General features: G+C 45.0%; 2 protein-coding genes across 3 annotated transcripts; one reads left to right on the forward strand and one right to left on the reverse strand.

The window, feature by feature from the left end:
• On the reverse strand, positions 1–4,767 carry LOC8054244 (protein CLT2, chloroplastic). Of its 2 annotated transcripts, none has more exons than XM_021450703.1 (10): positions 3,965–4,767; positions 3,536–3,681; positions 3,359–3,396; positions 2,766–2,881; positions 1,831–1,930; positions 1,719–1,754; positions 1,587–1,637; positions 1,263–1,386; positions 829–954; positions 1–562 (listed from the first exon to the last, which is right to left on the reverse strand). In XM_021450703.1, exons 1-10 carry the CDS (start codon positions 4,354–4,356, stop codon positions 405–407), a joined length of 1,287 nt encoding a protein of 428 aa, XP_021306378.1. In that variant the 5' UTR covers positions 4,357–4,767; the 3' UTR covers positions 1–404. The 2 variants fall into 2 exon arrangements, 1 of the variants encoding a protein (XP_021306378.1); XR_002449004.1 differs by having other exon boundaries at positions 422–562; positions 829–962; positions 3,965–4,400.
• Positions 4,739–11,006, forward strand: LOC8054245 (methyltransferase-like protein 2). The gene is made up of 14 exons (XM_021453338.1): positions 4,739–5,057; positions 5,323–5,539; positions 5,636–5,766; positions 5,874–5,907; positions 6,030–6,105; positions 6,681–6,858; positions 6,981–7,067; positions 7,178–7,277; positions 7,430–7,567; positions 7,755–7,809; positions 8,629–8,984; positions 9,507–9,648; positions 9,727–9,868; positions 10,356–11,006. The coding sequence occupies exons 1-14, from the start codon at positions 4,770–4,772 to the stop codon at positions 10,701–10,703; spliced, it is 2,292 nt and encodes a 763-aa protein (XP_021309013.1). The 5' UTR covers positions 4,739–4,769; the 3' UTR covers positions 10,704–11,006.

The following is a 17,566-nucleotide window of genomic DNA, read 5'->3' on the forward strand; positions in this document are numbered from 1 at the left end:
TTTATAATGAAAAAGAACATACTTATATTTACATAATAAATCCTATGAAGTATGAACTTAGGCATGTTAGTCTTGAATTAACCAAAAAAAATAGTGACAACAATTATACGACCAATGTATTTGTGAAGCCCTTACTCGTCTGAAACTAGTTGGCAGTTACATTCGCTCAAGTGGAGTTAAAAGATAGCTGCATAATCCATTAGGATTTTGTTAAAAGATGAAACGAGAACTTGCTGTTTCAAAGCCTTTAAGTCAGCTGGTGCCTCAAATGTTTGTAGCAGAAGAACACTGCTCTTCATAAGTTCTGTGCCAAATTGTGCAGCCACTGTCAACAAAATGCAGCTCCTTTTCCTAGTGGAGCACCAATAGCTTCCTGTCATCCTTATATCTGATATGGGTTTAGATTAATCTTTCTTTACTTGATTGGTTGATTTTTGAGGAAGATTGTATAGAAGCAGTCCGAGCACTAAGGTAGCAACACCAATCAAAAAAGATGTGCTCAAATCTGTTCCTTCGGGTAGATACGGCAGAGGCAGCGACAGGATATAGATGGAAAGAGGTACTGCAGGGAAGCATAGTGTTAAAAAAAAATGTACAACAAATCAAACAGAAGTCAGCTTAAAAAGGGCTTCTTTCCTTAAAGTTTTGGTCGTTAGTCATAAACATCGAGCTATAGAGTATGACAACTGCACAGAAGATTTGCATGGCACCTCGACTTTTTTTTTTAAAAAAATCAAATCTCCATATTCCCTTGCCTGATTGCCTTGCACAAGTACTCTACTTAAACATTAAAATTAAAATATGAAGAGGGAAAACAAACTGCATAACCTGCTAAAGTTGATGTTAGTGAAGCAACCACTGCTGTAGACATCTTCACAAGATTAAGGATAGAAATGTTGAAGGCCATGTTCAGAGTTATGTACAGAAGTGGTAGCAAAGGAGCTCCATGGCAATCTGAAAATCTAAACCATTAGCAAATGATATTGCATCATAGATTATAGATAATCATGATCAAGACTGCAGGCCTCAAGCGTTTTGAGTTTGACATAGCTAGCAAAGTGTAACACATTTATGCCATGCATACCTGAATAATAACACTCATCGTACCAAAACAAAAAAAAGATGAGATGGATAATATTCACTTGTGGAAGATTTCAGGAAAATCTTTTTTTCTCCAACCAACCATATATTTGAAATTACATAATATGAGATAATGCTCCACTTATTTACCACCTAAGTGTACTATGAGAAACAATACTCACCCTTCAGGTTCCCTCCAACATTCAGAAAGCATGCAGCACCACGGTTTAGGTATGCAGGGAGTTGAGCAAAAGGAATCCCTTTCAAGTTAGAGAGAAATGGAAGTAGTAGGAAAATGAAAAGAGCCTGTATGGTGCAACAACAAAGATTTTCACTGAGCAAAAGAAAGACAATCCAAATGATTCATAAGCCAAAATGGTACAAGAAATCACCAGAAATTTCCAAATAATCATAGAGTATCAAGGTGGTCATGTACTGGCATTCCTATTTTCAGTATTAACTACAAACCTACAGTTATTGAAAAAAGTGATTCTCTATTATCTTACCTGGAAACCTGAACCAAAAGAGTTGACTACAAATATATCAGGCCGCTTTCCCTACGTAAACAAAAAATAACCAAGTTATAATTCATGCTTTCCATATCTGAAAATAAATGAAAAAACTTAGCTTTAACGAACCTCAAGACGTTTTGCACCATCAATGAAAACAAACTCCTGTAATAGTGCCAAAAAAACTATATAGCTGGATTAGCATGAAAATCCCACCACAACACTACTTTGAACACTCAACCTTGATAATGGAAGCAGCAGCTTGAAATGCAGCTGAAGTCATCATTACTGCTGGCCAAAAGAATTTGACTTCAGAGAGAATCAGACCATCACTGGCTCCACTGCATTCATCAAGAAAAGAGGATGACTAAGAAAAACTCAATCTAATCAAGGTATGAGCATAATACATGCACCATAATGGTAACCTGTACAAATGATCCAGCATAATATTTTTCTAAATTTATACCCTTCCAAGATATTTGGTTCAGTTCAGCATTTATATATTTTATCTTGTGGGAACAAGAAGTTTATTCTCAGAGTTATGCCACTGAAACTAGGAATAGACAAGAAATCTGTTGAATTTGAATGTAGTGTCACTGATTATTTAGTCAAACTGTTGTGGACGCTTTCATTGGGAAGCAATACAGCAAAGAAGACGAAGGAGTCAGCAAAATAGCCATAATTATCTGTTTAGGGGACTTTGGCTAAACGATAGATCTGCATGTGTTTGGGTTTAGGATCTGCATGTGTTTGGTTATTGACTCTGTTAGGTGAGAGTCGGCCATTAGGTGCTATGACTAAGGGCCCTCTAAGCAAAGAGGGATAAGCAGAGGTAGAGTTTTTATGATCAGAGCCTCCTAGGGAGGGCAATCAAGTTCTACTGCTGCCATTGTTCTAGGATTAGACAGATTAATAAAGCCAAGTTCTCAGCCACATCAAAAACTGAAATGGCACATGCAAAATCTCTTATATTGCCTGCCAATCCTAAAATGCAATCAGTGGTATTTAGAATGAACCAGGAGCTTTGATAATAGTCAGCATGATCTTTATATGACATGCCAGATTAAAAAAAAATGGTGTACAATATAATAGATAACCACTCATTATTATTTAGTGCTCGTTATGGAAGTGCAATAGAAGAGTAAGCAAAATAAGGACAATTATTCCAATACACACCCAGCCACTGCTAGAATTACTCCAGTCGTAACAAGCAAGCAGCCAAGGATCTGATTTGCTCTATATTTCCTTCCCAAGATGAGGACAGATAAGATAAGCTGCCAAACCAGAAAAGACTACACAAAGATAACAATCATGTTAGACAATTAATAGGACGATCACATGAAAAGTACTCATGAATGTGGATGAATCCAGTGGATCTATACAAAAAAATAAATACATCCTAAAAAGAAAGTATGTCACTAGCAAAGGTAGAATGGAAAATTAAGTTAATTGTAACTTATACAAATGTTATATAATAATGATGATTATTTAATAGATCAGCGAAAAGAATACACAAGCGAGCATGTGGAAACACTTAGCCCACCATCCTAGCTACAAGAATTTATGTAAGCACTTAGAATGGAAAAAACAATCTAAAGAGAAACGCTAAGTAAAAAAACAGAAATTGCGAAAACAGCATCCATTTGACAAACATTTACAGGGTTATATGTAAAGTTGTAGGCAATACATGATTCATGCCTCCCACAATCAAAGCTTCACGTATGAAGTAATCAGAATTGAACCAGTGGTATATTATATAGATAAGTTACCTGTGACAACACTGGAATAGATGGCCCAGGCAACATAGCTGTGAGGACAGACAAATATAGAAACAAATTTCATTCAGTTATGGTCTGAAGGAATCATACCACAACTACTGAACCTGCTACAATGCACAAACTTAAATAATGAGTTGTTAATGGTGAAGTAGGAGCATCATTGATTACCAGCAGCAGCCATGCCTGAAGCAGCACCTAGCGCTTCCAGTAAACCAATTAGCATGAACTGTGACTTTGGAAGTGCTAACATTTCTCTAGTGACAATCCCAGCGCGAAACCTTATGAAGAGAATTGAGAAATACACTAGGACGTACCTGCAAATAATATGAAGTGAGTAGTTCAGTGCTAGTAGAAAGCAGTTTGTGCAAAGGAAATACACAAGGACTCTGCTGATACTGAATTGTATGGAAGCATTACACTTCATAAGCCCCAGGAACTTAATTTTGACTAGCAAAAACCAGCAACGTACGTCTAATAAATTTAATCAATCCAGAAAATTACAATTACACACAGTTCCTATATATATATAGCACAAAAAATGCTCAATTACACGACAGACGTTGAGGTTTCATTGAAAGTATCAACTATCAGGATTACCCAAATGTGGCGAACTGGGCGAGGAAGAAGGGGTAATCCTTCATTGGCACGAGCGCCAGCTTGTAGAGCACCCGGTTCATCACAGCAAAGACCACAGTGGCGGCCGCTGCCGCCGCGATCCCCGTACTACCAGCACCGCCACCACCGTCTCCGGACATCGCAGAAACCCTAACCGCACCAGCCGCTCGCGCTCTCTTCGAGCCCAACGTCCCGACGAACCGCCTCCCGCCATCGCCACGGGCCACGGCGAGCCCCAGGTGAAGCGGAGCCGGAGGCGGGACCTGTAGAACGGCACGGAGTAGCGTCGGGCATCGCCATGGCGCTCCGTTGCGGAGGAGGGACGGCAGCGGGCAGGGTAGGGAAAGCGGCGAGAGGAGGTGCGGGACGGGCATGTCGCAGTGGCGATGGCGTCGAAGATTTTGGGGGTTGGTTGCTTCGCTTCTTCGGATTGCGGCGCTGCACACGGGTCCTTTTACACCTCGGATGCACAGAATTTTTTTCCGGACAACTGTGCCAATTCACGTTTTGCTCGTTGAGCATCTGACTGGTGGGGACCAGGAAAGTTGAACCCAACTGACGGCGCGTGCCTCCGACTGACCTCCGCGCCCGCGCGCTCGCTCCCGGCCCGGGGCTGCTCGCGGCGGCGCTTTTACCTGAGGTGGAGGGAGGGCTGGAGGCGGTCAGCAAACTCGGGCGTCGGCGGTGGCGGCGACGCTCAGCCCTCTGCGCCGGCTCGAACTCGAAGGAGGGAGATCCAGCGTTTCAGAGTTCAGATTCTCCCAAACCCTTGCCGCTGCCGCCGCAGATGGAAGTCTGCGACGAGCTGCGGTCGTTTGAGGCCACCGGCGTCTACCGCCTCGATGGCACCAGCACCGGAGCCACTTTCCTCGACCCGGTCCGCCTCCTCAACGCGTCCTACGAGCGCTTCCGCATCGTCCCTTCTGCGTACTACTCCCGAAGCTTCGGCCCCCAGCATCAGGAAGGCGAGCCAGAGATTGAGCGGCCCGAGAAACGGAGGAAGCGCAAGCGTAATCAGAAGCCGAAATCCAGGGAGCTTAATCCCATGGAGCAGGTCGCTGAAGCCCGGCACCAGGTGATGTGTTACAATGCTTTACTGTGGCGAAGTAATGCTAAATTGACTAGATGGTAACATGATTTGGTTCATACTGATAGTCTAGCTGTAACTGAGTTCTTACTTGGATCATGGCTTCGCTTTGACAGCTTGCCAGCGGATTTAGAATTTTAGCTAGTGGCAATTGAAAACATAATGTTTGTTTAAGGTTGTGGAGAAGAACTATGGAATTTGTTTTGCAAACGTAGAGTAGTGTTTTGAAGATATTATGGTTAACTTCTGCTAGGAAGCGAGGCCTTTACTGTTGAAAGCACATGAATCACTCATTAAGGCTAAACATCTACTGGAGTACATTTCCAAGACAATCAAAGACAACAGGCACACACTTGATGCAGGAAGTGGTTCTGAGAATAATTTCGTTGAGCTTGGGACCTCATGGCGAGCACCTTTCTACGAGATCACTCTTTGCTTCCAGAAATCCCATGTTCTGGGCAATGAGGAAGGTAAAGTAATGAAACAGATGATTTTATTCCTTTTTACCATGTTTGGAGGTACATGATGCAATGCTGAAGCAGTCTTCATTCTTTCTAATATCTTAGGTTCCTTTCATGCACAAAAGACATCTTTTCCTCTATTTAATAGCATAATCAGTGTTGAAGGGATCGATGAGGCAGAAGGAGAATTCCAGAATAGGCGTTATATTTTACCAAGAGAAAGTTGCTTCTTGATGGTACATAAATACCCTCCTTCTTTGTTATGTATAGTTTCAGCTAACTGAGTGATCTGTCCTTAATTTCGAAATGATTTTTCATGCTTTGGGTGACCGTTGACAAAAAGACCGACTTCAAACGGGTTAGAGATCTCATTCCTTGTAAGTTATAATGTAGCACCAATGATGGCTAAATATGCTCACATATTTCTATGCTTGTGATAATTGTGTTGTCACATTTACTTGATTCCCTGATTCATTGGGTGTTACCCTTTTTTCTCTAGGTAGTCCAAATCAAGGATATAATCTTATAGTTGTTGACCCTCCTTGGGAGAATGGGTGTGTTCGTCAGAAAGAAGAGTAAGTCTACTGTTTTTTGGATGTGAATATGAAGTGAACAAGTATTTAAGAGTAATTCTGTACTTTTTTCTCTTTCAAGTAAATAAAAGCTAGAGTGCCTAGAGCACTTGGTGAGCCTATTGACCAAGCCTTGGTCCACATCACGGAGGCTGGTTTTGCACTCTGCTTACTGTACATGCTCTTGGTTTTAACTACATTTTAAATATACTCTTTAGCTGACTTTCAAGTCAGAATGTGATGCTTGCATGTTACGATAACTTTCCAATTTGTGCACCAGTTCTTGAAGCCCATTCTTTTTGCCACTGTGTAAATTTCTTGTATGGTGTCCAATGTAGTGCAGATATCATTATTACCCTTAGCTGATCATAGAGCGTCTAGGCTCTATCGTTTTATTCTATGAACTTATAGTAAGCATGAGTTGGCTGTGTTTACAAAACTAAACCATTTATGGTTAAAATGTGTTCATGTTCATAGGCATCCTTCATCTTCTCATTTGCAATTTTCAATGTTTATAGTGTGTTAGTTAGGAACCTTACAAGAGTAATAAATCATTCATTTAAATATTTATGCCACAGGTATCCTACACTTCCCAACAGATATTTGTTGTATCTTCCAGTGCAAGAACTTGCCCATCCAGCTGGAGCGCTGCTTGTTTTGTGGATTACGAATAGGGAGAAACTGCGGGTGTTTGTTGAGAAAGAACTGCTTCCTTCTTGGGGGGTCAAAAATCCCAGCGTGTTTTATTGGCTTAAGGTTTACATTTGATACTCATTTGGCACCTTCTGCAACAGTATTTTTCATTGATACATTTGCTAATTTTATAGTGACATTATTATTTTTCTGCATTTTGGTTCTAAACTCTTTGCCAATTATAGGTGAAACCTGATGGTTCTCTAATTGGTGATTTAGACTTGTTCCATCACAGGCCTTATGAGTGCCTCCTCCTTGGCTACATCAATGTTGTAAGCTTATCCGACCAGCTTATTTGTCCCGAATCTTGACTGTGACTTTAGTTCTGCAGTTATATTCCTTTCAATTTCATTGATTATGTTCTCCTGATTTGTTTATGTAGAACACAAATGGCGAGCAAGGGTCAAACTTCAAGTTGTTAGAAGGAAGCCAAGTAATCATGAGTGTCCCAGGTGCTCACTCAAGGAAACCTCCCCTTGAGAGTATCCTTCCCTGCAATACATAAGTGTCCCTTGTTGTGATTGCGATACATAAGTGTCCTTGTATTTATATCTTGGAACAGACGCTAATGCGATCTGGCCTTTTTCACTGGATATAACAGATGTTCAATCACCTGATCCTTAACCTGTAAAAGAATTACTTTCAGAATATATTCCAGGTCCTAAACCTTCAAGATGCATCGAGCTTTTTGCCAGAGAGTTGTTTCCCAGATGGACCTCTTGGGGGAATGAGCCGCTTCATTTTCAGGATACAATGTACTTCTCAGAGAAATAATTTGATTGCCAAGAGCATGATATGAACATATGGACTGTTGATGCAACTGCCACCTATGGCAAGTGGTTTTGCAACAGCATTGTACCCTGTGTTTCTCGGTAAGTAGTTATTTCCCCATCTATTATCTAGTCACTTGATGACTGCTGTATTATTGACTTGTAACATGACGACACGTCTTTCTGCAGGTGGTGAACAACCCCATATCCAGATGAGTGTGCCGTCTGCCAGTGCTGACCTACTGTGTGATCCCCTGCTTCCCAGCAGTGCTTGATTGGTATCAAGTCCTTTTTTTTTTTTTTTTTTTTTTGCCAGAAGCTGGAGGTTTTGCGAATCCTATCTAGGCTGACCTGAGGGGCTGACATCCCATATTATATTTCTTAGTTACACTGTGCAGTTCCCTGCATTGCAATGTTCAGTGTGCTTCTGGAAAACTCAGAGCAAGTGCTAACAGGCAGTCAGAGAGATGAAAAATTTGTACACAACTAGATTAGTTGGACTCATTTGAGTCCTGGTTACTTTACAGCTACTACAATTCGGAACGTTCCTGTAAAGTAGAACATAGATTTCCATTTTCCTGAGCACTCAACTGGTTTCAAGACAATGGTTGCAGGTTTATTCTACATGCTGGTATCACAAGTTTTGTCGTATCCAGTGCCGATTCTGTTGCTGATATCACATTTCTTCCATTATATGTGTCCATTCGTCTTGCCGTGTTCCTTGCATTGTTACATTACATCTGGAAGGTGATTCTCCAAGGACTACTGCAGAGTACTTGTCGAATGTTCATGGGAAGATCTTTGCCGACGAGAGCTCTGCCGGCTGCCGCAAGCAAACTAACGGAAGCCCGGGCTGCAAATGGGACGACGCGCGCGACGGAGACTGACTACGTGTTGAGACTCAAGGCGGCGTATGGCAATGCTTGTGCGTAACGGTACGAGGCGTCGTGGCGACGCCACCCTTGGTGCCGAGGCCGTTGCACCCGCAGCCGACGGCGACGCCCAGCCCGACATGGCTGCCCTAGCCTCCTGTTTGCATCCGTTTCAAAACAACGTTAATAAGCCGCTCGTCCGGTCGTCCCTGCCGAACTGAACAAACACCGGGAAGCTCGAGAATCTTGACACTGCAACTGCAAATGCCGGGCGTCAGGTCAGAGTCCTCCTTGCCGGAGGTACGGCGCATCCGGATGGCCCTACCCACCGCTTCCTCCAAGGTAGCCAGTGCCAGGGCGAAGCTAGCGGAGGGAGCCAAGACGCCGGCCAATTCGAAGGCGAAGGGACGACGATTGGATGATCAAGAGAAGCGGTGCAAGAATGGAAGGCTCGTTCCGTCACTTGGGTGCAGGACCTCGCCTCCTCTGATGCCAGTTGGCCCGGACGCGGAGAAGAAGAAGTGTTCCTGGATAACTGCAAACTCGGGTGAGTTAATCACAGTTTTCTGGTTGTTTCTCTTAAAAGAAGTGAAATATAACTGCATTTTCTTCATGGTTTCTCTAGTACATTGCAAATGATCAGTACGCGTACGTTACAGTTGAGACTTCTCCTTTGTCGTTTACTATTAGACGTTAGTGAATTAGTGCTTAATATACTGAACTTTTTTTCGAAAGGATGGCAAGAACTTTACCGCAATTTTATTAAACGAGGTGTAGCTCTAGAACTGTTATCCATGAGCAGTCTGAAACTGGTGAACATGCATCTCTACACTTTAGTACAGATAGTTTTTTTTTATGAGCAAAGTTTAGTACAGATAGTCATTCTGCAAAAATAAACACCTGATTTTTTTTTTTGGTTTTTTAGAATACCACAAGGATTGAAATGCATTTTGTAGAAAAAGTCGTTATGTGTTGTTGATTTTTCAGTTTTGTGAAAGTATAGGCTCGCCATTATCAACTAATATCATGCTTTTTTGTGTTATATGGTATGGTACCTCCATTTCTTCAGAACCCCTCTATGTCACATTCCATGATGAAGAATGGGGAGTTCCCGTTCACGATGACAGAATGCTATTCGAGCTGCTCACACTTTCACTAGCCTTAGGTGAACTCACCTGGCCTTCTATTTTGAGCAAGAGGGAGGAATTCAGGTATGCTGCCCAAAACTAAAACTCTGTTCATAGCAGAGCTGTTAGGATGTCCAGTGATGGATTCAGCTTTTGTACCAGGGAGATTTTCGATGGCTTCAACTTTGCATTGGTATCTGAATTTACGGAGAAGAAGATAAACTTATTGAGATCCAATGGAATCGTGCTGCTGTCAGAGCAAAAGATTCGGGCAGTTGTAACAAATGCTAAGCAAATGCAGAAGGTACAAGAATCTGTATTCTTACAGTTATTTGCATTTGCATCGAATCTTTTTGTTGAGTTTATCATTTTCAGTTTTTCCTATTTGCCATTTTCTTCGGCATTTAACAACAAAGGGGGAAAACGGTATCAGAAATTTGGCAACATTAGAAATTTTGACCATTTTGTCCAATGCATATAAAAAAAATACTAGTGAGATCCCACTCAGCTTAGTTTTTTTGCTTTGCAACTCGATCGGAAGACTAGCACAGCACTAAAACAGCCATTTTCCTGTCCATAATAAGCAAAGAGAAATCCCAAGAGGCAGAGACCTCGTTTCGTACATGGGCCACATCTTGTATCCTTTGATAATCTGAACAATGTGATACATGGGCTTCTTCTATACGTGATCTGCAGTTCACCATGATTTGATCAACCATCCTATGTGCAGTACCATATGTTTCATAATTTCAGTATTCCATGTCTTAAACTTTCGAAATGCTTACCTGTAGGTGGTTAAGGATTTTGGATCGTTCAGCAACTACTGCTGGAGCTTTGTGAACCACAGGCCCATCACAAACGGCTTCCGCTATTCTCGCCAAGTACCTACAAAGACACCAAAAGCTGAAGCCATAAGCAGGGACTTGATGCGCCGAGGGTTCCAGTGTGTTGGACCTACAACGATCTACTCTTTCATGCAGGTTGCCGGGATCGTTAACGACCATCTGTCATGTTGCTTCAGATTTCAGGCTTGCAGCCAGCACAAGGGCAGTGAAAACAATGTGAGAGCAGAGCCAGCATTGCCTGATACAAGGCTGGGCTCGCTATCTTCGGAGGATTCAGATACCAGGGAGGTGTAGCAAGTCACTGAAGTCAACCTGAGTCATCTTTTTCTTTGTGATTGTCAGGACAGTTTGAAAGTGCATTGGGATGCTACTGAACAAGTGGTGTATACTGTATATAAGATTGTGCAGCTTTCTGGTGTGGGTGCTTTATTTCTCACATGTATCATATTGGTATTGCAGAATGCACTTTGATTGGGCTAGATGTAAAGCAACTTCCGCTGTGTTGTTTTCTGAATGTACGGTATCTGGCGTGTATGTACAGACAATGCATGCAGCTTACAATGTTCTAGCAGTTTGCCAATTCATGGCTGTTCTTTTATTCCCCAACGAAAGAACCTTGCATCTGATTACCTAACATAAGTTTCTTTATTCCAAGAACAATTAGCGGGCGTCAATTAAAACGGTGAGTGGATATGATTGAGTATACGGAGAATATCAAGTTGCTAATCTTGCTTTCTTTTCCTGCTAATCCAAGATTAGCTGGCACTTTTGCACATGATCTTACTTTTAGAAGAAATAAACATTGTTGATCTTTCCATAAATAAACCTATTAGTAATGCAAGTACTTACTGTTTTTTCACTTAGCATTATTTACAAACTTTTTAACACACTCAAGTTGAAAAAGATATGTATATGTATGCTATTAGCTGCATATATGCATGATCATATATATCGTAGTACTAGTCGGATTATCACGCGTACAAAAACACAGAGTGTTGTGTTGACATGGTTATGAGGCGTCAGCCCTTATGTCACATACTTGCCTTGTATAGCAAATCACACGATAGAGATTTTCCCTTGAGAAGTGAACCCCAAATAAAAACAAAGTGATCGCAAGAAAGCTGTCGCGCCTTTCAAGTGCTGATCGATCAATATAGTTAATCGCCTAATCTTACACCTAATTAAAACGGTCCCGGCCATAAACTAATCGCGACACGATAGCCACGTTTCGCCTCGCCATGGCCATGTCCTCCACCTCAAAACCTCACTGGGAAAACCATTTTTCTACTCAAGGTAGCCATATAGCATAACGTACACTTGGTCATATTTAAGCTCGGAATCCCACCATCACCCCCTCCTCGGGTCGCCTCGGCGTCCGCGCCTCACTCCGGCGACACAGTCGCCCGAACCCGCCTGGCACGTGTCGCCTCTCGGGAGGAGCCAGGTCAGCGATTCCCGTCCATGTCATGCCAGATCGACACTTGTGTGAGCTTCGGCGTGTGGCCGGAGCATATGTGCTGCAAAGGTTAGCGAGTTGTTTATAGTGGCGATTAATGTTAGCCTTTCGCCTTTAATTTGTCTGAATGTTCCAAGGTCCCCCGGGGTCCGGAAGTCCCCCTACCCGGCCTAATAGAACCCTATCAAAGCCCACCATCCGATCCTTTGCTTCTGTGGCTTGTGGTTAAGCTAGCTTTACCGTGCAACTTGGGATGATTATATTAGTTTAGGGAGGGAGCAACAACAAGCTAAGTTTGGTGAAGGCTGCTTTAGCTAGGTAGCTAGCATGCATGGGAAAAAAAAGAGGAGTATCCTAGCTAACAAACCATGGGAAACCATGGACTGAAACATGCCAAGTGTGCAGCAGCCTTGGGGTTGAAGCTTGCTTGCCAACCAATTAAACCCGTCCCGTTCCTTAAAATGTGGCACAAAACTTGGCGCCTTTCGGGGAAAGCCGGGCCATGATTCCGGTTTAATTAACGTGGCATTAGTGCTGCCGTTAAAACAAAGCCGCGAGTTTACACTTGTTGCCATGATGGTGCAAGCCCTAGTTCAGGCATTGGTATACGTGTTGCTCGTAGAGTGGAGGAGGGGCTCGTATATATAGCCAAAACATCAGTTGTTAACCTGGAGGGATAAAAACGCTCATGGTTAGTGTAGTTAACTTGAACAAAATGATGGATCATAATGTCCCTTGCATTAATGGACGAATAAAGAAACTCATTATAAATCACAAGTTTGTATATAAAAAAAAACTTATTACTAGAAATGCTTAATTTGTTTCGTTTTACTGGTCATGATGGTAGTAACCGGCCCTCGATCTGGCCGGTACCATTTGTGAATTCGAAACCTCTGCAGGCCAGGAACATGAACAGAAGAAAGAACACAGTGGACACGCTTAACTAGGGTTGGAAATCAAAGGAGGGCAGCCTGAGTTTTCTTTTCTCTATTGAATACCTTGACCCATTGACCTATACGACACTGTTAAGCTAAATAGGGCCCTGTAGTAGTAACACGTCCGAAAGCTGCCGATCAAGTCAGTTAAGGCAGGCGCGAAATTAGCTGCCCGCGGGCGCGTAACGACGAGAGCATGCGTACGTGCATCGGTATTAGCTCCCCGGCCGGCTCCCTCGCGTCCTCTAATTTTTAGCGGCCGGGTCGATCGATCGAGCTCCGCTCCTGATCGATTGCATTGAGAGGATTCGGTCGAGATGGAGGAGCCGATCACGCAAAGGAAAGATCGACGAGCGAATCCGCCGTGTGCGCACTTCGAGGCAGCGTACGTACGTTCCTTGCCGCTGCGTGCTTTGCTAGCTTCGTCTTTCCGTTCGCTAGCTAGCGTGCGGCATGCGCGCGCTCCCCTGCCGTCCGGCCGGCCGCGCGCGGGCGCCTTGCTCGATCGGCCTCGGGCAGTCGCTGTCGTCCTCCCAGGCGCCCACGTACGACACACACCGCGCCGATCGAGCTGCTGCCCAATCCGGGCGCGGGCGCCGCGGATCGTCGGAGATCTCCCTCCGCCATTAAATTAAACTAAACCATGCCTCCAGCATGCAGCAGCTCCCTCTCCAGCTCCAGGGATCGGATTAGCTAAGCTAAGCTAAGCTAATCGTCAAAGGAGCGGCGGGCCGGGAGGAGGCGTGTAGCCCGTGTCCCGAGGAGATTAGGTTTTGGTGCGTGGTCACACTCGCACGGCGCGGTGTTGGAGGGGGGGATTAGTTATAATGGCGTCGGGATTCCACAAGTTGGAGATGGGGAAACAGGGCCGGGAGGTGTCTGAGATAAGGATGGCACTCCCTTTGTTTATGCCCAAAGCCAACGCCGGCTCTCGTACTACTACTAATCAACGCCCACTTGCTCGGCTTTTCTTTCTTTGTTTTTGTTTAAAAACAGGGACTAAGACACTAATCTATTGCCAACTGGTGGTGCTTGTGTGTGGTGCGTGCGCTGCCACTGCCATGCGCGCATCAGCCCCATGCCATGCCAAAAGGGGCCTCTCCGTCTAGCCCTCGTAGCTAGGCATGTGACAGGGAATCACTCATGCACTCAGCCCGGGGTAATTGTGCTCTACTACTACACTTGGCATCTCTTTATTCCATCCACCCCGACCCGTTGTTATTTACTACGTACTGCCCATGTTTTGTTTAGCACTACATGCACCCCTGCCCCCCAAAGCCTCAAACCCTAGAATTTCGCGTAATTTAATATGCTGGGCAGAGAGATTCCAGGCCAGGAATACTACATACTAGTCATCATCAGCAAATAAAATGAAAAGGAGCAACGAGCAAGGAAAGGACGACATAGCACATATCAACTAAGGAGGCGAAATATATTTGAGGTCAAAAGCTGGATGCTTATTAAACAGCATGGTTGTTGGGAAGTAACCACGCAATTTACCGTGCCCTAAACATTTGCAAACAAGCAAGGCGATCGAGGACGATATTAATATGATCGTCGTCCTTATCCGGTGTCCAAAGGCACGGGGGCGCCTCATTGGCTGGGCCGGCGAGGTTGGTGACAACAGGGGTTGGATCATGGATGCACGTGAACGGCCGGCGAGAGTCGTACGCTCTGGTCAGGCCAGGCCTGATAGGTCCAAACCTAGTCGTACCACGTAGGGGCAATTGTTTATAACTGATTAGTACCTTAACCTGGTGGTTAAAGCGAGGGGAGGTCTAGATTTGCGCTACCGTGTCTCTCCGATCCGATCCCTCTTTTGTGCGTTTGTTCTTGTGCCGTGTCGTCGTCCCATAGCAGAAAGGAAAGATGACAAAGTTTAAGTTCACGATGGTAATAATAAATATATGCGTCGTTTGTAGGTAAATATTTCGTTTACACCTCGCATTTCAACATCTTCTTTCCCATGCGCGTGCAATCATCAATGGAGGTAACACACAAGCGCCTCTCTACTTGGTAGTTACCACGAACATGCATCTGCCCATGAAGCCTGGACCAGGGGCAATCGTTGTATGTACGAGTAATACGTAGTACGCTCGATCTTACCGGAATTAGATAGGCCACGAAGAGTTCTAGTTGTGGACGTGTTCAACGTTGAGCTCCAAAAATAAGCATTGCAATAGCACACGCCCACAGGTGCATATCGATAGCTAGGCTTGTCTTTTGTATACATGAATTCAACAATTTTTAATTTCTGAACACATAAAGAATGTCCAGTTCATTTCGTACATGTGCATATTACGTTTTGCAAAAGAAAGTACTACTACTATTATACATATGGTGTTTGTACAGAGTACCCCTGCAGGTTTTATCTAATCTCGTTTATTAAAGTGGCCTAGCCACACAACTCAGTACACAGTTTGAAGGGGATAGTGAAGCTAGTAGATATTTTATAATTTGTTCTGCATGAAGAACAAGAGCAAGAGCTATGCCAATGTCGTTACCATGACACAGAGAGACCTGGGGAGCAGAATATATAACCACGCGTGGTTAAAAAAAAAAACTACATTTCCATCCATATATATGAGGCCAAAACACCATATATACTCCTACACATCTTCAGTCTTTTCCCTCGGGGAAGAATTATGAGGCCTCGTTTAGTTTGAAAAAAATTTCGGATTTCGCTACTGTAACACTTTCGTTTTTATTTAACAAATATTGTTCAATCATGAACTAACTAGCTAGGATCAAAAGATTCGTCTCGCGATTTACAGACAAACTGTGTAATTAGTTTTTATTTTCGTTTATATTTAATGCTTTATGCATGCGCATCTTGAACTTTTGACGCACCTGTTCAACGTGGCTATAAAATAAAGCTAGGAGTAGCTAGAGAGGTACAGCAAAGTCAGGCCCGGCACTGACTGCTGGCAAGGTTTGCTGCATGCCTGTTCAGTACAGTGCAGTACGTACGTACGTGTAAAGGCGCCCGGCCGACCGGAGCAGCTACGACGTACGCGCGCGGCCATGGCAGCGCCACATGCATGTAGCAAACTCAATGCTGGACTCAGCTCGATCGTACGAGCACCAGATGAGTGATGGCCGATCGACGATACTCGCTCGTCACCTCCGATACGGAGCTGAACCACCGCAGCCGTCATCGCTGCTCTGACGCAATGTACAGCTCGATATCGATCGCTCCATCAGGCATGCTGCAGGGCTGCTCACTCCTACGCCGGCCTAGCCATCCATGCTTGTTCTTTCCAATAAATAGAAAGAGCGAGCAGCTTACGGCAACGGCATGCACACTGTTCACCCACCCAAATGTGTAGCTGTCCAGCTTTCGTAGTCTCTAGGGCTACGTACGCCATGCATGGTGAGGTCTGAGCGATGCGCACATATATCGTTGGCCAACAATGTGGGGCGCGGCGGCCGGCCGGGCCGGGGCCCGGGTCTATCTGCGTTGCTAGTCATGGCCATTTGGCGTCGCCGTACGACGACGGGGTCAGTTATTCCCACCAAGACGCGCCTCGCCTGGCTTTACCCTACTTTCTGCGATGCATCCGAGTTGCACCTTTCACCCTCGGTCCAGATGCAGCGTACGCTGTCGGGGCAGTCAAGCCCCCAGAGCACCGGCGCCACCTTGCCCTCCCCTCTCTGGCCCGCGCGCCCCTCGGCTCCGGCCGCATGACAGCATGTCCTGTTCACGCCGCGGCGCCGAGCTCAGGGGTCGGGGTCCGCGCGGGCGCGGTATGGTCGCTTTCGCTCGAAAGCCTGCGCGGATAGGATAGCCGGTCCGGTTGGCTGGTGGTGCGCTGCGCAGGCTTTTTTCCATCTCGTCGTCGTGGACGGGGGGTGGGGCGCGGCGGGGGCTGGCTGGAGGAGCGCCTGCGCGCGCACGGGCCGGGAGAGGTCAGAGGCGGGCCGCGAGGACGCGTGGCGGCGCGCCGAGCGCACGGCCCCGGGCGACAACGGCGCGCGCGGGGGGTCACGACACGTTCGAGGCGTCCCATGTGCGCGCGACGAGACTGCCGGGGACAGCGATACCGATGCGATACACGCCGGGCCAATCCGACTGGCGACTGGTCCTCCCTCCGCACGACCTCACCGCGCACCTGCTGCCACTGCCCTCTTTGCATCGTCTTTCTACGGCCTGCCCCACACGCCGTGCACGACCGGCCGGGCTGCGGCTGCAGGCATCCTTGTAGTTGTAGCCCCACCCCCCCCCCCCCCCCTCCCGGTGGCCCCGTCGTCCCAATGCAACTCCCATGCATGCATCATCGGCTAGCCCAGGCCGGCCATTCAATATTCATCATTCCCCATTCCCCTCGGGTCTTCTCTCTCTGGTCACCCAAAGGCCAAAACTTGCTTAGGCATTTTTTTTTCCACTAAAGGCATGTGCTCCTATTTTCTTTACCACTTGATTCGTATTAAAAAGTATACAAACACATATCTTCTCAACGTAGATTTACATTGAGATATATGTTTGCATACTTTTGTGAATTCAGTGGCGGAGAGAGTGAGAGCGTATACCCTCAAGGGTAAAATTAAGGAAGTGTTTAGTTAAAAGGTGTAAAAGTTTAGCAGATGTTATAGTATTTTCTTTTTATTTGATAATTAGTGTCTATAATTATAGATTAATTAGACTCAGAAGATTTATCTTGCATTCTCTACTTATGTTTTTAGTTTTGTAAATATTATATATTTAATACCTTATGTATATATATCCAAATGATATGAGTTAAAGTTTGCCGCGACCAACCAACCGT

This window comes from Sorghum bicolor, chromosome 1, assembly GCF_000003195.3.
Source record: "Sorghum bicolor cultivar BTx623 chromosome 1, Sorghum_bicolor_NCBIv3, whole genome shotgun sequence".
In the NCBI taxonomy this organism is placed as follows: domain Eukaryota; kingdom Viridiplantae; phylum Streptophyta; class Magnoliopsida; order Poales; family Poaceae; genus Sorghum; species Sorghum bicolor.

What these genes read in the sequence shown, in the direction of transcription:
- LOC8054244 (XM_021450703.1), bottom strand. Translation starts at nt 4,356, where the DNA reads ATGCCCGTCCCGCACCTCCTCTCGCCGCTTTCCCTACCCTGCCCGCTG. An exon ending in GCCCAGTTCGCCACATTTGG is followed by an intron (nt 3,682 to 3,964) that starts GTAATCCTGATA and finishes TATTATTTGCAG; the next exon opens with GTACGTCCTAGTGTATTTCT. An exon ending in GTAATTCTAGCAGTGGCTGG is followed by an intron (nt 1,931 to 2,765) that starts GTGTGTATTGGA and finishes TGATGAATGCAG; the next exon opens with TGGAGCCAGTGATGGTCTGA.
- LOC8054245 (XM_021453338.1), top strand. Translation starts at nt 4,770, where the DNA reads ATGGAAGTCTGCGACGAGCTGCGGTCGTTTGAGGCCACCGGCGTCTAC. An exon ending in TCGCTGAAGCCCGGCACCAG is followed by an intron (nt 5,058 to 5,322) that starts GTGATGTGTTAC and finishes AACTTCTGCTAG; the next exon opens with GAAGCGAGGCCTTTACTGTT. An exon ending in CTGGATAACTGCAAACTCGG is followed by an intron (nt 8,985 to 9,506) that starts GTGAGTTAATCA and finishes CCATTTCTTCAG; the next exon opens with AACCCCTCTATGTCACATTC.